The following is a 27,723-nucleotide window of genomic DNA, read 5'->3' as shown; positions in this document are numbered from 1 at the left end:
TTAGCCTCCAGCAAGTTAGAAAAGTTTTATTTGCATAACTAAGCAACAGGGGAAGAAAAATCAAACTTTTGCATGTATAAAAACATTTATTATAAATATTTTAGCTAAAACATGTGATTTTTATCAAATATAATCTGTGGTCTTGCAAATACAGTTTTAAAAAATTGTTTAGCAATTTCCCCACCCATTATTAAATATCAGATGGGCTCCCTTTGTTATTCCACACTCACAGTTTAGTGTCACAGTGTAAAAAGCTAAAAGACAGTGAAAATAAAGTTGAGGATGAGAGATCCAGTTTATGATCAGATGACAAGCTTGGCAAGGAAGAGGATGTTTTCCTTTTCTATACATGAAGATATATATATATACACACAAGTATAAGTTCTGAATATAGTACAAGCTTTCTGAGCAGAGTAACATGCTGCTTTCTGCTTTTGGAATCTATTTTCTCTTGCAAGCAGAACTGGCTGTTTTATGTAAGTGTTAACTCTACAGAAGCTCTTTCATTTGCACCAATGTTTGCAAGAAGATTAAAAATTCCATGGTGTGGGAAGCCACTGTGTCCCCAAAACTGTACTAATCCACTTCACTGAACATCTTATTGATTGATGTTTCCTTGCTTCTTAAAATCCAATGGCTTTAAAAAATAAAAAGGAGAAAGTGGAAAACAGCTATGGACCTACACAGAGAATGCAATGGAATGTGGCCAGAACTTAGCAGTTCTATTTGTTGCTCAAAAAGTACAGTCGTTTGTATACATGGAAAGGGTAAAATTGAATGGTGACTGCTGTATCCCTGAACAGAATCTTTATGAGTTAAAAAATGGCTTGGACCCAGAAAAGCATGAGTAGAGTTCTGCCCACACAACAAGGTTTTCCTGCCACCTCTTTCAAGTCATGGTACCTTGTGTCCCCTTGAAAACCTGCTTGCAGGGGTCAAGGGATGATGGAGGATATGCAATGTGGGGGCTGCATTGGAGGAGTGGGGTGGCATTGGCTTGCACAAGAATTTGAGGATTGAGTGGAAGACGTGCCTGCTATTCACCCAAGAAGCTCTTTGGATCTCAGCCAATATTTACTAACTGGGTTTCCCTTCATTACTGAGGAGCTGTTGTACCAGAAAGCTGTTGTCTTTTCCCTCCACCCCCAATAGTGAGCACAAAGACGGAAAAGAATGATACATTAGGAATTGGGGCATTTATTTGCACATGAAAGGATTGTGATCTGCACCTAGAAGAAGGGTCAGCTTGTTTAGAAGCAAGAAATGGTTTTGTAAAATTCAGGAGGAGTCAAAAGGTATACAGAAAGGAAGCCCGAGGGAAATTACAGAGCTATGACACAGAGACATTCAGAAGGACACAAGGAGTGTTTTCTGACCAAGATGCAAATGGTAAGCACTATTATCAGGTGCTTCAATCATCTGCCTCAGGCTAAAGCATTAGGACATTTTGATTCTTCTAAGCAATGCCTATTACAGAAATAAAGGGGGTTGCTTGAACCACTCCTGGTTTTGCATCCTTCTGAATGCCACTGTGTGTATGGCACCCCCCCCACCACCATCTAGGTAGGAGGCTCAGAAAAAGAAAAGAAAAGGCTTCAAATCAGTTTTGTTCCCTCTCCTGGTCCTTCGCCTTGTCAAAGGCAAAACTTGTAAGATTGTACAAAGTCCCTCAAGTGGCCGATAGGTTGCCTCAGTTATTGACTGAATGCAGACTTGAGTTCTCGGAAGGCTGCTCTGCGGTGACGTCTCTCCTCTTCCTCACGTTTTCGCTCATCTTGCTCTGCTTTTATCTCTGCTTCAAACTTACTGGCTGAGGACAAAGCTTGAACCTAGAAATAGAGGAATAAAATTGTAACACAAAGGAAAGATGGGTTTGTATTACATCTGGGGTAGGGGACCTCTGGCTTGTGGGGCAATTTTGGCCTAACAGTGGGTCCAATTTGGCCCATGAGGCCATTTCCCCAAACCACACCCACTTGTCAACCAGTGGGTGCCATGGGGTGACAGCTGATGGGGCAGAAATTTAATTCTGTTGGCTAACTTGCCAAAGTTAGTCTGCAAGTGGCAGGGGAGATATATAAACATCTGGCTTGCAGGGTCAAAAGGATTCCTACCCCTATATTTCCATCATTGGCAACTTATTTCACTTATCTAAGACAGCTAGCTCTTAGCTGCCCTACAGGTGCTGTGAGATCACCAGTTCTAGCCAGAGTTGTACACAGTCAGCTTCCAGTACTGACAGACACTTAATTTCCCCTGAACTTGATCTGGGAGAAAGGATGGTGTTTTAACCAAAACCCACAATGGACTCATCCACACATCCTATTAATGCTTGCATCTCCCAGACTAGTAACAAGTTCAGAAGAGACACGTATGAAAAACTATATGCTGCAAACCATCTGAGTCCTCAGGCTGTTAAGCACAGCTATTTCTCTAGCCTGTACGATGTAACTAATACCACAAGTTGCACACCCAATGGTTCTGTTTACATCCAGGTGACCAGAGTCAGCTAGCTTGGTGTCAACCAAACACTATTTTAGTTCAGAATATGGTTAAATGCCCTGACTGGTTGTGCTCACCTTGATTTACTGTAAAATGAGAGGCTAATTTAATTTAGGGAGAAAAATATATTGTGACCAAGCACCAGAGGTACTACTATAGAAGAGTTATCAGTACTGAACTTAATAGATGACAGTTATCATCTTCCCTTGGTCTTGGCCCATGAGACTTTACCATGCAATTGGAATTATCTGCAGAGAGGGGCAGATCATGTTGTATATTCACAGCACAGCCTTCGCCAACCTGATGCTTTCCACGTGCTTTGGACTACAATTGCCATCAGCCCCAGCCAGAACTGTAGTCCAAAACACATGGAAAACACTGGGGTGGGGAAAGCTCCCACCATACAAAGATTTGGGGGAGGTGTTACACTACCTCAAAAGTAGCTGACAACATTGACTTGGTGGTTGTTGGTTTTTAAAAAAGAAAACTATGTGGGTTTTGCTTTCATAGTGAGACACAGGAAACGGAACAAGCATTCATTAGATATGATTCATCCAGTCTCGGCTCCATTTGCACTTTCACCCAATCTGAAACAATTGCCCTTTCAGCTTTTAACACAGCACTCTGGTTTACATTAAAGCAGGGAAATTTCCAGGTGCACCACTTTCCCAGTCTGAATCGTTAACTTGTGCTCTAGGTGGTATCACTGAGTTGACATACAGCAGAATCCGACACATGGTTACTCAGAAGTAAAACTCCCTGTGTTCAATGGGGCATACTTCCTAGGGTGATTAAGATTGCAGCCTAAGACTTATGAACCCCTCCATCACCTGATTCTAAGGTATGTTTTTCCTACCTTTGCTTCAAAGAAGTTCTTGGCTCCTTTCACTCCCTCAAGGGCGACATCTATTTCGGAAAGTTTTGCCAAAGCCAGCAGGCCACTGTCTTCTTCAAGCTCCCCAGCTGCAGCTTTGTGGAAAATGAGTAGAAACTATACAAGGGGAAAAATAGTGATTTAGAAAAAAGTAAGAGGATGAACACTTAAGCCTAAACTTTCATGACTGGAAGCTGTAACAGCTTAGGCAGGAAAATCTGTAATAAAGTACAGTGGTACCTCAGGTTAAGTACTTAATTCGTTCCGGAGGTCCGTTCTTAACCTGAAACTGTTCTTAACCTGAAGCACCACTTTAGCTAATGGGGCCTCCCGCTGCTGCCGTGCCGCTGGAGCACGATTTCTGTTCTCATCCTGAAGCAAAGTTCTTAACCTGAGGTAATATTTCTGGGTTAGCGGAGTCTGTAACCTGAAGCGTATGTAACCTGAAGCATATGTAACCTGAGGTACCACTGTAGTGAACTTATTTAAGGCAAAAATATGTGAGACTCAGGAATGTGCCAACATTTAATTAAAACGTAAAAAGAGCTATAGGGGATGAATTTGATCAGAGCAACTGAGCTGGGGGAAGATAGGTTTAATCCTTCTGTAAATCCATTTCCCTGATCTGAAGTCTCTTCCTCACCTGTGCCAGTGCAAAGTCGGTGGGGCAGGAGACCAAAACTGGAGAAATGGCATGTCGTCTCCACCCTGCCACACACTCCATTTTTCTAATAAAACCTGGAGCCTTTCATGATTTAGGTAAACACTAAAATATTAAGAGATCCCATATTTCTTCTGTTTTGTCCTCAGTATAACTTATTTTATATCAATGACCATTTTACTACTTATGTAGATCATTTATATATGAATAATTTGAGTCCAAATTATTGGACTCAAAAGGAAGATAGCTCCATTGCCACTGCTCTGTGCCTACTTGTTTGGTCCGGGAAAATGTAACAACAGCCCTGATAGATCAGACCAAAGGCCACAAAGTCCAGCATTCTGTCCTCCCTGTGGCCAAAGCAATGCCTATGTGAAGTCCATGAGCACATGATGACAACAGAAATGCTCCCCACTCAATACAGTCAGTGTGTGTGTGTGTGCGCGCGTGTGCATGTGTGCTTTGACTCAGGCCCTTTCACTTGTCAAACAGCCCTATGACACTTGAAGAAACTAGACTGAGCTGGGAAAGCTGGGAGTATATGGAGGCACAAGCTTGTGTGTGACTGGTCTGAGAGGGAGATGTCTCATGCTGCCTCTCTTCCTAATACCTTGCACCTTCTTCATTCTCCATGTCTCCCCCTGCCCCCCATCCACCCCAAGTTACATTTAAAATGGTGAATTTGTGACATAGCACTCAATAGCACCTTATCTATCTGGCCTGCTCATTTCTTCAGGCTGATGCTGAACACAGTTACTTCACCAGATCACTGACTTCTTGAGATACTAGTGCACCGTCCCTTAGCACTTCTAATCACTCCAGCTTCATTCCTCCTCTGGCACAAGCAACAAGTCATGAAGCCTTGGCTTGTCATTATATCCAAACATGGGATGGTGGTTGGTTTCTATCTTAAAAAGGGTGATCACTTTATCAGCATGAAAGGGAGGAGCAATCCCAATTTGGACCTAATGGCAAGCCAAGATTTCATGGCTCCTTGCCCCTACTCAGACCTAGGGGAAGGACCAGAGCCAAAGTGAGCAGGCAAGGTGGACTAGCATACTGCTCAGTCCCAATACACCACAGCTTACTGCTGTGTGCAAACTGGCCTAGTGGCTCCAAACTAAATAGCACCAAGTGCTAAAACTGCAATACTCCAACTCTTCTTCTATAGTCAAAGGACTCATCTAAGGTCCTAAAATAGCATAAAACATCCAAACAGGGAATGCCAGTACCACAGTAATTCAGCTTTCAAATTTCGTATGTGTGTGATCAGGGTGGGTTTCCATCCTCTGAAAAGCTCACATTCTCTCACTACAGGGTAGCATGCAAGATACCAGAAACTGCATCCAGCTTCTTTCATCAGGAAATTAGGCATCTGGCAGAACCCTTTGTTCCCAAGCTTCCCCCGCATGCCCCCCCAAGCTCCCAGCTGCTTACTAATTCAGCGTTTTTAAAAAAACAAAGCTGAAAAAATCCCAAAGTCCCTCAGGGATGGGAGGGGGAGCATTACGAAACTGCTGGGCTCTTTTTCTAGCAGCAAATATAGGATGGGTGTGTCCACCCAAATGTTTGGTAAGTTTTGCTGCCGCAGTGTGCTTGACAGGTCCTTATACTGAATCACATTCCCAGCCTCAACACATCCCTCAAGAGTGACACCGCTATGACACTGCCATGACTCACTCCAGAGGCTGAAAACTGGGGAAAGATAGAGGGAAGGGCTCTACGACTGGGCTAACACCCCTCCCACTAGATTCCCTTCTGAGAGTAGCATAATTTTGCTTCCGATACTTGGCAAGTGGCTAAAAGCTTTTCTGCAGCTGGAAAAAAATATGTACGCAGTTACAAAGCTGCCTTTTATAGTGATACATTAGTCCATCTACAATACCATCTACTTTGCCTGGCAGCAGCTCACCTGTCTCTAGCAGAGATCCATTTAACAGAGACCGAGGAAGGTGCCAACCCTGAATCTCTGAGTCCTGGGTGTATAAACCGGAAGAAGCTGGTTTTTAATCAGCTGTGCCCACCTGAGATCTTGGTGCAGGACCAACAAAAAAGGGTTGTGGTGATCTGTAATAATTCTATACCGCTTGGCTAGACTTTTTGTCCAGTCCATTGCCCGGTTGGAGGGCTTGTACCTGGTAGTGGGCAAATAGGTCTAAATAAGGATTTGATTACAGTGCCACCCTGCCTGAGATGACAGCGGTAATTATTATGGATTTTCTGGACTTTACCCTACAGAATCACTACTTCCTGTTGAGGGTGGGCTCAGGAATATATAAACTTCCCCACTTGACCTCAGGGGCGCCGACTTATAAAAAATATTGGGGGAGCCCGCGAAAGCTCATGAATAATAAATAAGCTCATGAATATGCAGATAAAGTGGCGCCGCCTCCTCGTGAGCGAATAGGGGAGAGCGTGCTGCGCCTATTAATCAGCTCCGAAGGAAATTGGGTGGAGCTTTTGCTCGGGAGGGAGGGCAGGAGGCATGCAGCCCGCCCCTGTGCATTTTGGGCTGGGGGAGGGGCGGCGATGGCGCTCTGCTGGAGGGGCGCCTGAGATTATTGGGGGGGCGGAGCCCCCCCAAACGAATTTTTGAGGGGGCTCGGGCCCCCTCAGGCCCCATGGAGTTGGCGCCTATGCTTGACCTGTGAAACCATGCCCACCTGCCCCACACCTTATTGTCATATGTGATGTCAGGTGCTGGGCAAGTCCCAATGTGGCTGCAGAGAAACAGGTGAGAGCTGGAAGCAAGCTCTCAAAGTTTCCTTTGTTAGAGCAAGGTGCACTCCAACTTCTGTTGTCTATGCTTTGATAACCTCTTAGGTTAGATGACTGAAGCGTGTTATATGAAGACACTCTGGAAACTGCAGCTGGTACAGAATTCGGCAGCAAGGTTGCTCAATGGGGCAAGACGGTTTGAGCATATTACACGGTTCCTGGCTGGACAGCACTGGCTGCAGATTAGTGGGCCCAATTCAATTCTTTTTCACCCATAAAGCCTTAAATGGCTCAGGACCGCAGTACCACAAGGACTGCCTCTCTTCATATGAACCTACCCAGACCCTGAAACCATTCCTCTTTAGCCATGCTTTGGGTTGATTAACATCCTATATTCTTTTAAATGTGTGGGTGGGAGAGGGATGTTAATGGTTTGTTCTTGTTTTTATTATGGTTTTCTTTTTAATTTTGTATTTTTATGCTGTGAACCGCCCTGAGATCTCCGGATGAAGGGTGGCATACAAATTTAATAAATAATAAATAATAAACTCCGGCATGTCAATTACGTTCACCACCACTGAGCCATGGATCCTCTCAGCTTCAGTGGTGACCTATCAAAGTGATAAAGAAACAGCTACTATATTGAAAGAAGCCTGGTATAAGCAGCTGGTTTGCTGGCTTGTCCATTTTGGTGACCTTTGTGGGCTAGAAGCTATACACAAACAGATTTAAGATTTATTTGAATAACAGGTCCAGCTAACTGGGAGAGCATCCCATTCACCCTTTCCTCAAACAGAAGTAAGCACATCACATGCAGAACAGTCTGTTCCAAACAAACTGAAGTTTGCAGTTGCAATGTGGCCAATGGAGATCCCCCTGGCTTTCAGATTTTCTGATGCTTGGTTGCATCACTATTATATTAGATATTACTTCCCCCTGTTCCAACCACACCCCCTCACAGAAGAAGCACCCAAAGGTCTATTACCAGCAAATGTTCTGAGATCCAAGACCCACTCTAGTCCAAGGAATGTCAGGTTGGTCCCTGTAAACACGTTGGCATGACCAGCTGTAGCAGAGTGAGCAAATGCTCCAGAGTCTTCTGCATTGGGCAGGTTCCTCCATTTGGCTGAGAAAGGAGGGAAATATGCTGTTGTACCAGCTGACACAGCCAGAAAAGGCATGTGGGAATGACTCACTAAACAGCTGGGAACAAGTCATAGGTGCAAGCTGCCAAGTCCAGATCATCTATGCGCAGGGGTAGAAGGGACTATTCTGTGTAAATGGCAAATGATTTGAGCACGTTCACGTTGTCCAAATGCCTTCTGGAGAGATTCTTCACATTGCTACACAAACTTTTGGGGACATAATCCACAAGGCGTGGGTGTGTTCAGGTTTTGCAAAGTCGTATGCCTACTGCGTGCTCTTCAGAAAGTAAGTAAAGAAACCCATACATCCAACATAGTAGCTAAGCCTCAGAGTAGTGATTTAAAGGATGCTTTAGACCACTGTCTGGATGATGGGGCTGAGTCTATTTCTACACAACACAATTTTTTATAAGTAGGAAAAGGGCAGTTCCACATGTATCATATCTGAATATTGGCCCCATGTTACTAACAGCAGACACTGATACAGAAAAGTTGCAGGCATATTGCTTAAATGCAGCAACTTTCTTCACCTTGGGATGTGGGCTAGAATGGCGTGGAAGCAATTGGTGATATATTGATGGGTTGATAAGTACAAAATTAACTTTATTAAAACACCCCTTGGGAAAGGTACGGTGGAATAAGTAACCATTACAAAAGCAAACAGCTGCACAAGTTTCAGAGGTATGAAATGAACCTCCCTGGGGAATTCCTTTTCCTGTAGCAGAGGGCACAAGGTGCAGCCAGAATCAATATGGAAATAAATACGATGCTCAACTGCTGCTGGTGGCCAACAGTAAGAGCCACACAGGCCAAGTAATAGGAAGTAAACAGGGACAAGTTGCTTATTTCTAGGTTGAAACTTCTAGCTGGCTTCAGCCTGAACAGAATCACACATTCCCCCAGAGAGCAATTTTGCAGCCTTTTATAGGCTTGTTCCTCAGTTGCAATAGATCGGCACAAATCACTCTTTTCCATCTACTTCCTTAATCTTATTTTTAAAATGCAGAGAAAGCAGTTCTAATTTCCTTGAATGTGGCATGTCTAATGAATCATCTTTTTTGTGCTGATCTGCAAGACCATGGTGGGCAAGCGAAATGCTCTCTTGCAAAGCAAGTAACTTTGCACTATCCCCTCCTCCTGCTCTTTTAGCTCTCATGATGAGAAATAAAAAGTTTCAAACTTATTTACTGTCAAAAAAAGTTATTCCTCTTCCATTTCTTTCCTACTGTAAAAAGCATCACATATATGTTATACATTCCATAGTCTCCAGTGATCTACCTTCATACCGCTTTGCCATATCTCCTACCGCTCAGCTCCCAGCTCTTGTCTCAACACACAACCATTTTGCACCCCAGCAGGGACTGGTTTTGCCAACCCCTAGGCATGCCTTTAGCTCAATCTATGGTCTAGGCTCCCTGCTTTCTGCCCTACCAGTCACAACGGGCCCCAGCTACCACTGTGTGTATGAATATTCAGGCATAGAGGCAAAGGCAAAGGCAGAGGCAGAGGCAGAGGCAGAGACAGACAGACACACACACACACACACACGACACAGAGAATGATACATCCTTAGACTGCAGTTCCCCCGCCAATGCTGAACCCAAACAAAATCAGACTTAGCCATCCCAATCATAAAACTAGCTGTTGAGTGAAAGTGGCCTTCATGAAGACAAAACAGGTCCCTTGGTCACTTTTATTACATAGTTTGTTATCTGACAAAAAGAAATAAAAGGAGAAAGGTTATGACACCTTTCTCCACTTATTTCCGATCGTTTACTCATTGTCACAGGTAGGTAACAGGAGAGGCAGATTTGGAGAAAGCTGTTCTGCCCTACTTGTCCTTCAGTAAGTCAAGATAATACTTCAAGGACAAAGAATGAATCTGCGCACAACAAATTAGAGCAGCAGCAGCAGCAAAGCAGGTGTCTGGGTTCCATTAAGAGAGAATTAATTTAGCATAATAATCTTATCAGGGGGTGGTTTGCTGGACGCTTTGGGCATATTTTGAGGGGGGTGTGTGGAAGGGCCAACGTCCCACAGCTCACGTGGCCTGCTTGAAAAATCTGTCAACATTGCCACACCTGCTAGAGGAGCAACTGGGGCATCAGGTAGCACTTCTCTAAATGGTGCCTTTTGGGCCATACTTGGCAAACAATATAACATAGAATAAAATATAAGCATAATAAAAACATTGGAGTTGGAGGCACTCACACTCAGAAAGGATTACATCAGGCAACCCCAAACCTGGCCCTCCAGCTGTTTTGGGACTACAACTCCCATCATCCCTAGCTAACAGGACCAGTGGTCAGGGATGATGGGAACTGTTGTCCCAAAACAGCTGGAGGGTGAGTTTGGGGATGCCTAGATTACATTTTCTGGCTCTTCTGCCTCTTCAGGCAAGTGGAGCTAGACAATACTCATGCTTTAGTGCACACTTGAGAATGCCCCCTTCTATACCTACTGCTACAATGAAGGGAATAATTTACAGTGGTACCTCGCAAGACGAATGCCTTGCAAGACGGAAAACTCGCTAGACGAAAGGGTTTTTGGTTTTTTGAGTTGCTTCGCAAGACGATTTTCCCTATGGGCTTGCTTCGCAAGACGGAAACGTCTTGCAAGTTTGTTTCCTTTTTCTTAAAACCGTTAATACAGTTGCGACTTGACTTCAAGGAGCAACTCATAGCACGCGGTGTGGTAGCCTTTTTTGAGGTTTTTGAAGACTTTGGTGATTTTTGAAGCTTTTCCAAAACTTTTCCGACACCGTGCTTCGCAAAATGAAAAAATCGCAAGACGACAAAACTCGCGGAACGAATTAATTTCGTCTTGCGAGGCACCACTGTATTACAATGTGGCCCTGAACCCCAGAAATTGAAATATGTAATAGCATTGCTACAAGCAGGTGACATTTGCAAACCGTGACATGAACAGCTGAGTGTAGTGTCACAAGAAAAGAAAATTGTTCAGAATTAGTTCAGCTTTCTCTTGTTTAGGAAAGAGAAAGGCAGAAGTTTTCATATAAGAAAAATGAGATGATTATTTCTTAACTCTTCTACCTGCAAGATGGAACGTCTAGGTTAAAAATTCTTCTGGCCTTCAAGCCTCAGACTTTCAATCTAGTATCATGCCACAACACCTGAGCCTGGGAAATTGCTATCTGGTGTTCAACAAGCTGGAGTTTTCCACAGAAGTTAAAGCACAGCTGCTCCAAACAGCATAGGCTTGAAGGAATCATAGAGTTGGAATAGACCACAAGGGCCATCGAGTCCAACCCCCTGCCAAGGAGGAAGTGAGTTGGTGAAGGGACACATTCGTTGTGATAGCAGAAGTTCCACATTTTTATTCTCCATTTGGTTTTGCATTACATTTCATTTTCTGCTGACATTTACCTCACGGAAGCTGAGTTTGCCATCAAAGTCTTCATCCACTTCCTTGATCATGTTCTTCAGGCCCAGATGAGTCTGAGGTGCCCCAAGCTTCTCCATCATCAGCTTCAGTTCCATAAGGTCAATGTAACCATCCTTCCCAGAGTCATACCTAAAAAAGGAAGGGGGAAATGAGAGACATGAGAGATGTCAGAGAGACATAGCTTTGTAGGCTCAAAGGCCTTCAGTTTAAGGAGTGCTCAATGCTCCTTTGTACATAATGTAGTTCCAGCTAGTCAGTGCTGTCTCAAGACATTTTGGTGCCTGGTACACATCCCCAATAGTGCCCTAAGAATGCTTTTAGAAGCCTCACTGGCACTATTCAGGCACAAATTCCTGCCTTCATCTGTTTACCCACTCTATGGTGCTGCCTGAAGGTGATCACTTCGCACTGCCACATGGCAGGGCCAGACTTGAAATAAGCTACTTCCAGAGCTCTCAAGTCTGTCACGACAGAGCATTCTACAGAGAAAGAGAAATGTAGGTTTAGGATATCCAGAAAATTATCTGGCACAGAAATTTATACCATTGCCCATTTAAAAACAGTTGATACAGTCAAACCTTGGTTCCTGAACAGCTCCGTTTTGGAATGTTTCAGCTCCCAAACGTCAAGAACCAGGAAGTAAATGCTCCAGTTTTCGAACGTTTTTTGGAAGCCAAACACCTGACGCGGCTTCTGCTTGAGTGCAGGACGCTCCTGCAACCAATCGGAAGCTTCCAAAATGGATTACATTTGACAACTGAGGTTTGACTGTACCGTTTCCCCCCAACCTGCTTCCCACCCCCAGATGTTTTAGATTAAAACATCAGAGATCAGAGATGTAGTCCAAAACATCTGGAAGGGGCAAGTTGTGGAACGATGGTTCAAATGGATGAGACACCCATTCAGTACTATCCAAATGTGCACATACTTGATGTTTACTAATTTCTAGTGTAACTTCTATGTAGGCAGTCAAGTGTGCAATCATGGACCACAGACGACTTGAGACAAAAGTAAGTCAGATATCCACATACTAAATATGTCTTGACTTTAGAACCTATTCTTTTGAAAAGATACCTAAGAAGTGGGCACTCATTTATGAAAGGAGTGGCTGAGATCCCTTCAACTAAAATAATAATACTGATGTTGAAATGCATTTTCCTTTTATCAGCCTATTACATTATTCCAAAGATATGAAGCGCCTTTTAACGGCAAGTGTCTGGCTTCTGATTGCAAAACATGTGCTCCATAGCATGTTCAAACACACACACACAAACAGCTGAACTCAATGGCAGTGAAAATAGATGAACTGGAATCTAAAATTGGATAGCACAGTTCCAAGGACAACAAAGGAGCAGTTCATATATATAAATATATATATAGATGGTTCCTTATCATGGGGGATGGGGAGCTGAATAATTACTGAAGCTTCTCTGTTCTGCGTTATCCTCCTAACTCTTTGCCACTCTCGCCAATATCCGGTTGCTGCCTTTTTTAAAAAAAAGAAAAAGAAATGAATCCACAAGGGCAGAAACCCAGTTTTGCAGATAGGAAAGACCAATATAGAAGGAATAAAAAAGGGAGCAAGGAGCAATTAAGAGGGCCAAAGTGTGTGTGTGTGTGTGTGTGTGTGTGTGTGTGTGAGAGAGAGAGAGAGAGAGAGAGAGAGAGAGAGAGAGAGAGAGAGAGAAGGGACTGGGAACTGACACTCCCTCCTGCCCAGTATAGAAACCAAAGGGGCTGCTACAGGACTCCGACTCCTCCTCTGCCCTGGGCTCCTTCAGAAGGGACAGAACTTATGGGCTCTCCTCTGCCAGTCCTCAGCAGACTAGTAAAAACAGGCTGACAAATTCTGACAGCTTATTTACAAGGCTGCTGTAAACCAAGGTCATTATAACCAGAAACCCCACAAACAGTGATAGGTACTTGGAGCAGAAAGAAAACTTTAAGCCCCTTTTCCTTAGCATGACACTCCACCTATGGGGATAGGGGAATTGAAGCAAGGCAGTGCTCACAGAATCATAGAGTTGGAAGGGACTCCAAGGGCAATCTAGTTCAACCGCCTGCAATGCAGGAATCTCAGCTAGATCATACATGACAGGTGACCATCCAACATCTGCTTAAAAACCTCCAAGGAAGGAGAGTCCACCACCTTCTGAGAAAGAACGTTCTACTGTCCATGTTCAAGGCAAGGCTGTAGCAGTCAAGTGGATTATTATAATCTAAGAAGGACTCATGCACTTCCACCTACTTTTTTTGTTTCTTACCTGCAGTTTGCCATGAGGTCTCAAAGAGATTTAAAAATACAGTATTGCAATCAGTTAAAACAAATTACAGTCACAATTCCAGCAAAGATGGTGGGCACTGCTACACTCCAACGTAAAGGAAGAGAGAACAGATAGCGTACTAAAAAGAAATACATCATGGGGAGTCACAGCCCAGGATAAAAAGGTATTACCACAAACAGGCTTACTAAAGGTATTCTGGAACCTTGGAAGCTGCCTTATACGAAACCAGAACACTGGGTCCATCTGGCTCATTATTGTCTCTATGCCAGAAGTGAGGAACCTTTGGCCCTCCAGATGTTGCTGAACTAGAACTCCCATCAGCCACAGCAAAAAGATAGCCTAGTAGTGGTGGCTCTCTAGCTGTTTTGGGTCTACAATTCCCATCATCCCTGACCATTGGTCCTGTTAGCTAGGGATGATGGGAGTTGTAGTCCAAAAACAGCTGGAGGGCCAAGTTTGGCCACCGCTGGCCTATGAGCAGAGATGAAGGGAGTTGCAGTTCAGCAACATCTGGAGGGCCAAGGGCTCCCCATACCTGCTCTACACCGACTGGCTGTCACTTTCCAGGATTTCAGATGGGAGTCTCTCCCAGCACTACCCAGAGATGCCTGGGGACTGAACCTTGGACCTTCTGCATGCAAACAGAGTAAATACTCTGCCACTGAGCTACAGCCATTCCTCTAGCTCAAAGCAATGTTCTGAGAGCTGCCCCTTTTGAAAAAGAGGGGCTTGGATGCTGGTGCACAAGGAGGAAGGCGACTTTGCAGGAGGAGCAATAGCTCCACAGGGGTTAACTGAGTGTACTCAGGATTCACAGCCACCGGAGCAAGTCTCACGTATCTGTCATTCCAGCACACAGGCAGCACAAAGCAGGGATTGTGAGAAACTGGGTCTTGCCAGCAATGGCAAAGCAATGCACTATCCCGGCAGTACAATAGGAGTTTAGTGCGCCGTGCCAGAGACAGCCTTCAAAGCACAGCTTCCCAAAGTTGTGCCGCCTCAAAAAGCAGAGTGGCAATCTGTTCTCAATTCAGCAGGACCTAGGAAGCAGATGAAACAGCTCAGCACAATACAAAAGGATTTAGAGGGAGATAATGTTTCTCCTCCTCCTCCTCCACTGAGTCCTGAGAGGCAGCACTAAGACATTTAAATGGGGGGGGGGGGAGAGAGAGAGAATCTCGTTCTGTGGGTGTGGAGCAAGAAAGACAAACTTGTTTTTCCAGAGCAGAAAGAGCTCAGCACAAATTCCTGCAGGGAGTGAAGGTTGCATCACATCGCTGGCCTGCAGCATTCCCCACAAAGGGAGAAGTTGTTTTAAGGCCCCACGCTCAGCCATTCCAGAGTGACACGGTACCAGGCATTATTATGATCGTACCACACCAGTGCTGCATCAACTGCACTGGATCCCGGTCCATTTCAGGCCTCAATTCAAAATGCTGGTTTGGGGGCTAGCACGCCCATCTTCAAATATGCCTGCCTAGATACTAAGACCTTGATATCTGTGGCTCGTATCTGGGAATCCCTGCCACCCCACCCAACATGCAACAGCTGGTTAATGGGAAAGGACCATTTCTGTGGTGCTGCCTGTTAAAAGAAGGTTCAAGGCTTGCCTGCCACCTACATTGTCATTTCAGCATCGGGCAACATCTTTCTAAAATTCTTCCAGGCCTTTTAATCTAATGCAATGCATTCAATCTCTGCTGGCGATATTATGCTTCTTTTTTATAATATGCTTTTAGTATGTGCATGTTGGTTTAAATTATAGCTAGCTTGCTTGCTTATTTATTTATTTATTTATTTATTTATTTATTTATTTATTTAGTAAGCTGCCTATGAAATTGTTTGAAGGGCAAGGGGGCTAGAAGTTATAATAAACTAATTTGCAACACACTCTTTTACAGGAAGCTGCATGTATAATTTCAGTCATATAAAGAGGGCAGAGCTTCCCCTAGAGTTTCAGTAAAGCCTCCTATGCTTCAATCAGTACCATGGATGAAATCTACTATATGTTTTGGAAAGTTGTTTTTTCTGTCTCCTATGTATTGAACACCTCTTAAGATATCATAACCAAAATTTGCAAGATGGTTCCCAAGATCAAGGAGCAGAGTTTCCACATAAGTTTGGATACAACTGAACATCATTTTGAATCAAGATGGCAGACTGGACTTTTCAAAAATGGACTCTTCTTAGAATTCCTGAACAACATTGGGTACAAGGCCTCTAGTAAGTCATAATGCCCTGAGCACCTTTCCTTTGCTAATGCCATCTTTGCCCACAAAGCATCAAGCCAATTCTAATCTCATCTTACGTGAAATTAGTTAAGAAATATCTAGGATTCTAAGCGCCAGTATTTCCAAAGCCAGCCTCTCTTGAGGGATGTGACTGACAGTGCAATCCTAAATATCTCTCCTCAAAAGCACATTCTGAGTTAAATGGGACTAACTCCCAGATAAGTGGGCATGGGATTGCAGCCTAAATTTATTTTTGTAAGGAAAAAAAGAGACAGAATTAGGGGAGCAAAAACTGCTGGCATCAGTATAACATTGTAAGGAATGCATGATGCTTATCTGTTTAATTTGAGGGATGAAATGAAATTTGAAAAGCAAAATGGAATTTCTTCAGTGCTAATAATGTAAGGTGCCACACCAAAAGATTCATGCAGACCAAGCTACAAAATTGTTGCAGAGATAGCAATCAATGTGTTAACATTATGTGAAAAAAGAGGGCTTGACCCAGTTCAACAAGCTCCCAGTGATAGAGAGAGAGAGAAAACACGCAGTTAGAAGCCACGTGCCCTTTTTGAATATGTTTGTAAGGAGTGTGTGAGAAGCCCTCCAACCAGGAGGGTTACTTGTTTCAGATGTAACAAAGAAGGACATATAACCAAATTTTGTGAAGCCCCAAAACTAACGAATTGCCCTTCATTTAAGCAACCAAATCCCAAGACACAAGGAAATCAAGATAAGGGGAACAGGACAAAGAAATAATTTTATTTTTATCCCCCCCCCCTTCAAAAAAAGAAGAGTCTAGTTGTAAACAGCTGTGATACAGTATCAAAGGACTTGGTTTCATCAAGTGTTTTCTTATCTCCCTTATAAAGAGAAAAAGCAATACTCAAAGGAAGTTGCTATTATCTTGGATTTTCAGTAATAGCCCAAACAGTTGTGCTTTTTTAAAAAATGACATTAACACAGCAACAATAAAAGACAAAAGTCATTTCTAAAAAAAATGTGATTATGATTGTAATGCAAAGGACAAAAAAGTTGAGACCATGGGGATGGGTGTATGTCCATGTATTTGCAACTGCTATCAGATGGCACTAGGACTACGCAGGCACTGAACAGGTGAAGGAAGAAATGGAACATTTGCTGTCTCTGCCTCCACGGTTGCACCTGCTGTCTCAGTCCTCCATGTGGACTCAGCAGAAGTGTGAAAGGGGCTGTATGTATATAGAATTGTACACACATAGGATCCTCTTCCATTTGATCAGGATCCCCAATGGCTCCAGAGTTCCCAAGCATGTGAAGAAGCAAATGCACTTAAGTTGTATATGATCCCACTCTAGGGGTTCAGAGAGCCAGAGGGAATGTCTGCACAGTCCTAAAATGACAGTGAAAAATATAGGCTGCCACCTAAACAAGGATATTATTGGCTTCGGAGTATTTGACTGCAGTACTTACCACATATTACTTTGAGAGTCGAATGGCCTAACCCTAGCATGACAGGAACAATTAGAGGCATTCCTGCCTCTTGCCACACTGACCACCTCATAAACGAAACTGAGCTAATGAAGCGTTGTTGCAGGTATCAGCAATGCAAGACCTGAAGGCAGACTCACAAGCTCAATCTTCAGAACTTACTGTAGCTGACAGCTTGCCCTGAGCAGAAAACGGTTTGAAGGTGAGCTGCAATACTCTGAAGAGTTTCTCCAGAAGTTTCCAGGAGACTGTGAGGAACAGGACCATAATAGTTTTGGAAGACTTCTCATCGTGAAACAGCCAGCTAATTACAATGCAGACCATGGAAACACCAGAATCTCAAAGAGTAACCTGCTCCACATAAGACAGCTGCGAAGCAGAGACCACTTGAGATTGTACCTGGGTAGTACAGTGGTACCTCTGGTTAAGTACTTAATTCCTTCCAGAGGTCTGTTCTTAACCTGAAACTGTTCTTAACCTGAAGCACCACTTTAGCTAATGGGGCCTCCCGCTGCCGGAGCACGATTTCTGTTCTCATCCTGAAGCAAAGTTCTTAACCTGAAGCACTATTTCTGGGTTAGCGGGGTCTGTAACCTGAAGCGTATGTAACCCGAGATACCACTGTAACTGCTCTACACAGTTAGTGTGTAGCCAACTGCTTCGCAATTCAAGCCAGTATGCAAAAACAGTATGCCAGGCAAAGGAGATGCTATGTGGATGCAGTTCTTAACAGCTTTTTTTTTTTTTAGTGAGCTTTGTGTGATAAAAGCCAAATACAGTCTGCGTGAATAGTGAATACAGCATCAGGCATATTCATTAATTTCATTTCACATTTGTACAGCGCTTGATTGTAATAGAACCTCAAAGCATAGACCATAGAGGTGGGAGTTTGTATTCCACTTGATCAGGGATAGCTCAGTTGGTAAAGCATGAGACTCTTCATCTCAGAGTCGTGGATTTGAGCCCCACATTGGGCAAAATATTCTTGTATTGCAGCGGGTTGGACCACATGGCCCTTTTGGTCATGTCAATTCTATGACTGTGTATGCATACTGGGTGAGCTTGGGCAAACCAGCCCAGCCTTGTGACAGCAAAATGAGGGGGTTGGGGAGGTCTGCTGCCTTGAGCTTCTCAGAAAGGTGGTGCAAAAAATGTGGAAAGAAAGAGAAATTACTATAGCACTTGTCAAGAACAAAGTGAAATACACCAGGCGTCCCAGCCTCACTCCTCCTACCCACCCTCCAAAAGAATTCCCCAGCATATGCCTCCTACATATCAGCAGACATTTGTTCTAGAAATAGACATATGGTTTAGAAATTCCTGTTGGTTCTTACTGTTGATATAAGAAATGAGAAGGCTGCTGGTCTAAGCAACAGCTACTAATTTTAACCAACAATTAAGGTTGGCTAAAGTGTGCTCTCTTGTAATGTTCCAACATCAGCAACTCGGATTTCATTTCATGCGCTCAATGTTGTCAATCTAGAAAATTTAGAAATACCTTTCTCTACTCTCTGTTTTCGAGGCTAGACATTTTTTGTTTCCAAACATGAAAAAAAATCAGTGGCATTTTTATTTTATAAATTATCTTATTTACTGTATTAACTATTCATTAAGGACCAATTCTTATTATGATGTTATTGCAGTTCCATCAGCATGGAATGTGCTTTACAAAATACAAGGGCCCAAGTCCAAAGAGTTTTTAATCTAGAATGCAACATAGGAAAACAACACAGGAAGGGAAGGGGAACTGCTCTAAATTGAAGACTCAAGAGCTTAGCAAATCTCATTTAAATAATCACCCTTAATACACGGAACAGATACCTGTAAATAATACATGAACTTAAACTATGTCAAGCTTCAAGAGCAGCAATATAGTATTCACCAGAAGTATACAAATTTTACACTAGAGAGTCCATTAACAACCAGAGGCATACCTAGGGGCTGGCAAAACCAACTATCAGATGTATTCCAAATTAAGGGTGTCTAATTAGAATAACAAGAAAGAAAGAGTAACACTTAAAAAATTACAAAGGATTTGGATACCTGGGCTGGTCCATTTATATACATACATTTGTGTTTGTTTCAGGTGGGTGTGGGTGTATAAACAGTCAGGCAGTATCTTTATTAGGACCAACCAAAACATCAAAAAAAGTGAGCAAGTTTTCAGGCTCTCCAGAAAGCTTCATCAAGGTAGGTATTTTGAAGAATATCTAGCTTTGTCTTGCCAACCTAGTGCCCTCCAGTTGTTTTTCCAAGTACAACCTATCTAGAGGGCAGCAGGATGAGGAAGGCTGTTCAAGCCTGAGGTGGAGTTCTGGAGAGCTTGAAAGTTTTCTCACTATTTTACGATGTTTTGGTTGGTCCTAATGAAGTTGTTGCCCTTCTGTGGATCTAAAGAAACACTGTCTGCAGTGGAAAAAGTAGATGAAGATACCATTCCCAATCCCAGCTGAGCCTGCGTTCTACACTAGCAAAAACTGCCCATGAATTCTAGCATCTAGACTGTAACTCCTTTCACAGTGAGGACTTTTGACTATTTTTCAGTGCCTGCAAAACATCTGGAAGTGCTTGGAGGATCAACTACAACTTCCTTTTCTCCAACAGGCTGACACAGGAGGATGACTGATTGCAATGTCATACCACTGCTCCCTTCCTGGCATGTACTAGTGCTGAAAAGAGTCAGGCTTTGGGTGTGCAGATCTGGCACATTCCCTATATAATTAAAGAGGAGTGTTTAATCAAAACAGAAAAGTTAGTAGTAGTGGTGGTGGTAGCAGCAACAACAGCAACAGAAAGCCCTGCTCCACTCTTTCATACAGTGTTCCCCCCCCCACACACTATCATGCAATAATTTGACTGAAGGAATGTGCAAATCACACCAACAGTGTACAGAGATTATTTTCAGAGGCTCTCATAATTAAAATATCTCACTGCATCTGCAGCCGAACCATCACTATACAAACCTATCCCTTCTGACTACTGCACATGGCAGTCCATTGGTATGTCTGGCAGAGAAGAATGATGGATGAGGTTTTAAAAAGAGGCACTTCCCTTTTCGGTTGGGGACACTCCCCCCCCCCCCGGCAATCTTTCTTGCCAGATTAACACAGCAGTAAAGAACTTTATACTACCCAGAGCAGCTGGCTGAAAAGGCACAAAGGCAGTGGTCTGGCAGACAGGGAAGCAAGCCACACCACAGCTGGATCACAGCCAAAGATAAAATCAAAAGACTAGGTATCCCTTCAAGTATATGCACTAACAAAATTGTGGGGGGGGGGGACTCCCATTTCACAGTCTACACATCACCACCCCCACCCCAAGAGGGTATATTTGTAGCCTACATGCTAGACAGCAGGGAACAGGTCTGCTTACTGACTTCAGTAAAATCGTGTAAACACTACACAGATCAGTCAAGTCTCGCTGCAATATTTACACATCATGCCAGAGCAAGAAAGGAAGGGTGGCTGTTTTTTGTTTTTTTTTAATATGGTCTTGGACAGGATACGCCCGCATTGCTCTGATAGGGGCAATGATTTCTCCTTACTCCTTTAATTTCTTGGCAGTCAAAGAGGATGAACATTTTAAATCATCAGAAGAGAGTATTTTTCTTTGGCGAGAAGCTTGAAACAAAACAGATCATTCAGGCTGAATGATTTCCCCTAACAATTATAGATTAGTGATGCCCACATATACAAGCCAATAGATTTGAACTTCACTGGGATTCTGGAGGTTTAGGTTCCCAGATTCTGATATTTGAAAGTTGCTTTGCATGCTGATGCTTCTGTCGAGAAAACACGCAAAATGTAACATATAGCTTCCCCACGCAAGCACCTGGAGAAGAATAATTACGAAGCCATTGCATTATTTTCCTAGTAGTATTAAGATTCAACATTGATTCACTCCTGCATATCCATCACTTGTTACTTTTTCAGATCATTATTACTTCAACCAAAAACAAGAAACAGATTCAGAAAAGTATAGTAGCCATTCTTTACAGATGAATGTGTTTTATTCTTCTAGTTATGAATATCAAGTTGTTAATGCTTCAGGATGTCATCCTTCCTTTGTAGGAGGAGGAGGAGAAGAAGAAGAAGAAGAAGAAGAGGAGGAGGAGGAGGAGGAGGAGGAGGAGGAGGAGGAGGAGTTTAGATTTGATCTCCCGCTTTATCACTACCTGAAGGAGTTTCAAAGCGGCTAACATTCTCCTTTCCCTTCCTCCCCCACAACAAACACTCTGTGAGGTGAGTGGGGCTGAGAGACTTCTGAGAAGTGTGACTAGCCCAAGGTCACCCAGCAGCCGCATGTGGAGGAGCAGAGACGCGAACCCGGTTCACCGGACTACGAGACTACCGCTCTTAAACACTACACCACACTGGGTAGGGAGATGGGACGCCATGGCCTAATTCCAAATGGATGGCATGGGGGGGGGGAATAGCAGCAGAGATAGAGAAAGCAGGGGGCACAACTGACACTTGGTTCTGGCCCCACCCAACATTAATATTAACCATTGTTTAGTATAATATACTAACTTCCTCCTCAGCTATGGTTAAGCAGCCGTCACCCTCTAAAAGCTGCAGAGTAGCCTATAAAGAGGAAAACAACAACAACAACAACAACAAACAAACAAACAAACAAACAAACAACAGCCCACCCTGAAACTGCTCACAAGTCTTGGCTGCTTTTGCTGGAGCTTTTAACTATGCTGTGGTGTAGCAAACCATAGCTGAAGTGGTTGTCTGTCAGACACCTGAACTTTAATTATGGTTTATTAACCATGGTCAACAGTGTCTGTGGTTTAGCATCAAATGCAAGCCAACTTGCCATCATGATAGCCACCAGCCTGGACAGCTTTAAAGGGGTTTTAAACAAATTCATGGAGAAGCCAGATGTGTCTTTTACTGCTATGCTACCCTGGATCACCTGGCCAGGCAGGTGAAGATGCTCGGTACCAAAGGTGGTACCTGGACATCTCCATCCAGTCACAAAAGGCCAGTTGCCAGTCACAAAATGTGACTGCTGCCCAGCTAATTTCTGACTATCCGTTGCTAAGAATCCTGAGTAGCAGAAGGCTATGGACTTCCCATAGGTATCTGGCTGGCCACTGTGTGAGAGCAGAAAGCTAGATTAAATGGGTTTTTCGTCTGATCTAGCAAAGTTCTTCTTTATGTTCTTATGATCTGAAATCGCTCTTCTGGATGACTAGCAATGTTAGAACTAGAATGTGCTTTATTATGTTGACGTGCAGGGAGCAAAAGGAAATATTCTTCACAGCACACAATTGGCCTTTGGAGCTTATTTAGTATGTGGCAAACGGCCAGCACTAGAGCTGGGTTCAAAAAAGGTCAAAAAGAATGAATGAGAACATTGAATGCTATTAACCAAGATGTTCAGGGCAAAGCATCCCACATTTATTCACTGATTGTTGAAGACAAGTCTGGGGAGTGGGGAACAGCATTTCCAGATACGACCACCTGAGACTAAACTATTTTGTTTGTTACTTCTGCTGTCAATCGCTTTTCCTAAACTAAAGCATAAAGAGTTGGTCACTGGCTTCAGTAGACCATGGAGGTTCTGTAAAACTGTTATTAAGTCTTTAAATACAAGTTGGTATAATAATAATAATAATTTTATTATTTATACCCTGCCCATCTGGCTAGGCTTTCCCAGCCACTCTGGGCAGCTTCCAGCAGAATATAAAAACAAGATAACATGGACGTCATTAAACAAAAAAACAAATGGATGTTGGACTCTGAAGCCAGCCAAGTTTTCTAAAGCTAAAATTCCGCTGTGCGCATTTGTCAGGTTTTCTGGCAAAACTGAGGAAAACCCTTTTCCATAGAATCCCCACGCTGAATAATAATTGCTTTGTTTTCCTAGGTGTTATTTGAACTGAAAGACACTCATAACTATTCTTTTCCCTCCTGGAATTATCCACCGTTTCCCCACCCCAAGATGATTTTGTTTAATTAGCCGCTGTGTCTTCTACAATTTGAAGAATGGTTTTATTCGAAGGGAAAGGCGACTGTGAACAAAGCTTATCAATACCTAATTAGGGCTGAACAAAGAAAGTTGCATCAGCAGTTGTCTGCACTGGCAGATCTCCCCTGTGTGCTTCAAAGAAGCCTCCTCCCCACATGCTATAGTCCTTGAGGTCTCCAAAACCCAACCCAACCAGCTCCTGAGCTTTCTGACAGACCCAAGGTGGGAAGCCACACTTGTAGTTGCTGTGTTTGTCCTGTTGACATATGAAGTGGGGGAGAAGTTTCTTCATATTTATATCAAAAACACACACACCCTCACCTGCCTTCCTCCCCATTCTCAGTTGCTTCCATTGCTTCTCTCTCTCTCTCAGCTCTGGCATCAGAGCCAGGCTGGGGCAAAGGCATATAATAAGGAGGAAAGCTGGAGGAAGGGGAAAGGTTTAAGCCTCCCTCACCTTCACCACACATACCCTTTGAACCTACAAATGAAGATGCCATTCCCAATGTTATACACAACTAGAGCAGACACATCAACAAACAAATGTGACAGACACCATCAGCTCTAGTTCTAAAGAGCAAAATCTCCAAGGATCTGTTGACACGAAACACATTATACGTTCCTATGTTTTTACTAGGGGCTGCTGCCTCTGCTTTGCCGGGCCCCCATTCTCCACACCTGGCCAACCCCTCCCTTATTTACATCTGACCAAGGCCCCCCCCCACTTTTAAAGGCGTTTGGGAGGTGCTTCAGAGAGTGGTTTGCCAAACTTCAATGCAGCCATTTTTAACACAGAGTGGGAGGCACTTCAGAGAGCAGTTTGGCCTTCCCCATCTCTGTTGAACAGCTCACCTGGGCCATCCACACTGCTTGCTTGCTCGCTCACCTGTTGTTCTGTCATCCCCCTGGAGCTGGCATAGTGGCCTTTTGACAGCCTCAAATTGCAGCAAGACATGTTTATGCATACTGGAAGAAACGCATAGCCCGCTTGTAATATAGTGCCTTAGAACTGAGGGTTGGAGATGTCCTGACTCTACATGGGAGCTGGACTGGAACTCACCTCTAGGCAGGAAAGTCATGTTGGCAGAATGGGAAGACAGTTGTTACCAGCAAGTTGTTACCTGGAAGGTGGAGGCCAAAATCAAGGGGGCATAGCCTGCAAGGTCTATAGCCCATGGGGCTCATATGCATTCAATATTGCATAGGAAAGCTGGATACTATTTTCATTGTCGCTGCAATGTTCTTATGGGGAGGTAACGTCTCTCTTCTTCTGTACAAGTATTACTGTTACAGAGGTCCTTAAAAATCCTAATAAGGCTCACAGTGTTGACATGTAACGGAAGTGGAAAACCAGGCCTTGGACTGATGAGTGGGTCCTAGTTAACACCCAGCTTATTTATATCCCTCCCATTATGGCACTAGCAGCTTTCCTTAGACTGGAGGCACAGCTGCTACTGTGGTTTAAAGCAGGTGTGGGGAACCACTGGCCTGCCAGAGGTTGCTGAACTACAGCTCCCATCATTCCTGACCATTAGCCACGCTGGCTGGGGCTGATGGGAGTTGTAATTTAGTTACACCTGGCGGCCCAAAAGTTCCCTACACCTGTTTTAAAGTGAAGTAAAATACACAGGATTGGCCTCTGTCTTTCATAACTAGCCCACAGGCAGTGCTTGTCTTTTTGCTTCTAGTAATAAAGAATTCTGTTAATTCTGCCCTTGGGCTTTGCATTAAGAGCAATGCAGTTGCCCTTCAGTGTACTGGTAAACGTGCAGTTATTTCTTTCTACCTACCACAAGAGGCACATGGATGTTATTCAAGAGCAGCATGGTCTCAGAAGCAATTTCAGCGCTGGGATAGAATCACGGACTTGCAGAGTTGGAAGGCACCCTGAGGGTCATCTAGTCCAACCCCCTGCAATTGCTCTGTGCTGTAAGGCTCAGGTGGGTGGGTTAGTAGCAATTACAGCAAATTATGAAGGGTGGGCTACAATTTTTGTTATTAAATAATAATGAAATGAAGTATCAAGCAGCTTCTCCTTAATTCTGAGGTTTTATGCAACTGTCTGGTGGGGACAATCTATTTCAGTTCTTTGTCTCAAGGGGAGTGGAACAGAAAGTGTGCCTCTTTTTCAGTTTCACAGGTTACACAATCTCCACTCTCTTGGCTTGGGATGTGCTTTATGTCTTCAGATTTCTATCTCAAGGATGTGATCAACTTTGTACTTGGTCCCTAGCTCCACCAACAGCCTCTCCTTAAACAAAACAAATACCAATCAGGGAAAAACCATAGTCAAAGTCAAGGGATCTTTGTTGCGACACTAAACACTGATGGAGTTGTTATAGCTATACACCTCATAATGCGCTGTCCTGTCTCATTACAATGGCTATTTCAGCACCATCATAAATATGATGGGGGTCACATTTTCTTCCAGGACTACAGGTTTCTGGATAAAACAAACCTTTATCAACTAGATAAAAGTAGTGCTAACATACTTAGCATAGTAATAAACAAAAACACCACTACCACCCCAGACAGTTTAAACTACTAGCAAATTACACTGCCTGAATAGTGTTTTTCTAGGAGACAATATTAAACTACAACCTACAACTTTCAGAACACGTCACCCAGTACACTTCCACATCCTACGCATGTTTGGAAGTAAGTCCCACTAAGTTCAGTGGGACACGTAATTGCAACACTGACTTAAGGAAGCTATGCTAGCATAGACTTACTAAGAAAAGGCAGCCCCAAAAGTCCCTTTTCAAAGGGAGCTTAAGCAAGACTGGAACAAGTGACAAATAGTCATATTTCACGACTTAAAAGGAACATGCTATATATAACTGCAGTTGGCTTTGCAGAGATGGGGAAGGTCAAACTTTTTTTGTTGTTGCAGTGTGGCTTTTGAGCATTGCTACCAAATATAAACTGCTCCAAAGCTTAGACCACAGAAGAAAAACAAACCTTGAGATGACTGATACAAGAGGTGCAGTTTACACACAATGGTCCCAGTTCTGCAAGTTGAAAACGGCAACCTGTTTTACAACTTAGTGAGTGTAAACTTTAAAAAATAAAATAAAAAGAATAGAGATCCTTTTTCACCTTTTCTCATTCATAAGACTATACAGTACTGCAGGAAGAGTAGCAAAGGAAAGAAGTGCAGACACCTGAATGCTACTAACCTGGGGGGTACTTAAAAGCTCTACTTTCCATAATGACCAGGGTAGATGTAGTTCTGCAAGGCTATTCTCAACCTGCTTTGCACAAAATAAGCTAAAACCCAGACTCAGGCTTCTCCAGAAAAGAGCTGCAATTAAAGAACTCCTAGTTAAGAAACCAAGATTGACATCCATTCTACAGAAGCAGTTCTTGGTTTTAGGCTGCAATCCTATGCAGTTACCTGGGAGTAAACTCCACTGAACAGAATGGGTCTTACTTTGGAGTAAACATACAGCAGATCATAGTTCTCTTTTCATTTCATACAACCACTAAGAACAGTTGGGGGGCGCCAGACAAAACTGCTGCTTCTCACTAGCCAACCACTCACACCTACCCCCAGATCACAAGAGCTTCAAAGCACTTTTTCCGTGGCCACTAAACCAGCAGTCGTGTGTAATAGTACTTGACCGGATTCAGCCCGTGCTTCCAGTGAAGGCTCGGTTGCAGAAAGTTTTGCTAGTTAAAGGCCGATACATTAAGGCTGCCATCATACATACATACACACACACACACACACATTTACTGGAGTGTAAATCCTAGTGAACTAAGCGGGTTGGGGTTTTTTCCCCCTGCCTAGAAAACATGCATTGCTTGCATGCAATCCCGATCTCCATCAGCAGAGGAGCTGCTTACTCCGTGGAGCTCAACGGGATTTTCTTTTTTTTACACCTCTGAACTAAAGGCGCTGAGAACCGCGCCGCATCCGTGCAACTCCAAGCGCACGTGCAGCCGCCCGGTTCTACTCCGAAGAAGCGCCTTCCACTCCGTACGGGGACCCGGGCTAAGGAGGAAAGGAGGGCCGGGGGAACGGGGCGGTGCTTACAGTCGGAAGAGCCGCTCCATGTCCTTGATCTGCCGGCGGCTGAACTCCTTGAACTCCGTGTAAGGATTGAAGATCTGGGCGAAGCGGGGCCGCGCCGCGCCCGCGTTGATGTCCTGCCTGCGACTCAGCTTGGCGCTCAGCTCCGGGTCCGCGGAGGCGTTCACGGGGTTCTGGTCGTCGTCGTCGTCCGGCTCCGCCAGGCTCGCCTCGGACCCCGCGGGCTCGTCGCCGTCCTCGGGAGGAGCCTCCGAAGTGCTGCCGTCCCGCAGCAGCCGCCGCTGCAGCTTCTGGGCCAGCTCGGCCGAGGCCATGTTGCGGGGCGAAGAACGAGCGGCGGCGAGAAGAAAAACCTCCGCGGGGCCACTTCGCTCCTGCGCTGAGGAAAGAAGTCTGCCGGCCCCGAACTTTATTCTAAGA

The 27,723-nt window shown here is 44.0% G+C and overlaps 1 protein-coding gene across 1 annotated transcript; it reads right to left on the bottom strand.

Annotated features, from left to right (window-relative positions):
- On the bottom strand, positions 1-27,723 carry EFHD1 (EF-hand domain family member D1). The gene is made up of 4 exons (XM_081191417.1): positions 27,307-27,723; positions 11,287-11,434; positions 3,359-3,493; positions 1-1,829 (listed from the first exon to the last, which is right to left on the bottom strand). The coding sequence occupies exons 1-4, from the start codon at positions 27,615-27,617 to the stop codon at positions 1,695-1,697; spliced, it is 729 nt and encodes a 242-aa protein (XP_081047543.1). The 5' UTR covers positions 27,618-27,723; the 3' UTR covers positions 1-1,694.

Source organism: Podarcis bocagei, assembly GCF_964188305.1.
Source record: "Podarcis bocagei genome assembly, chromosome: 4".
NCBI lineage: Eukaryota > Metazoa > Chordata > Lepidosauria > Squamata > Lacertidae > Podarcis > Podarcis bocagei.
Note: the sequence above shows the minus strand (reverse complement) of the source record. Positions and strands in the feature narration are given on the sequence as shown.

What these genes read in the sequence shown, in the direction of transcription:
- EFHD1 (XM_081191417.1), bottom strand. Translation starts at nt 27,617, where the DNA reads ATGGCCTCGGCCGAGCTGGCCCAGAAGCTGCAGCGGCGGCTGCTGCGG. An exon ending in ATGGAGCGGCTCTTCCGACT is followed by an intron (nt 11,435 to 27,306) that starts GTAAGCACCGCC and finishes TTCCTTTTTTAG; the next exon opens with GTATGACTCTGGGAAGGATG. An exon ending in GCAAACTCAGCTTCCGTGAG is followed by an intron (nt 3,494 to 11,286) that starts GTAAATGTCAGC and finishes CCCCTTGTATAG; the next exon opens with TTTCTACTCATTTTCCACAA.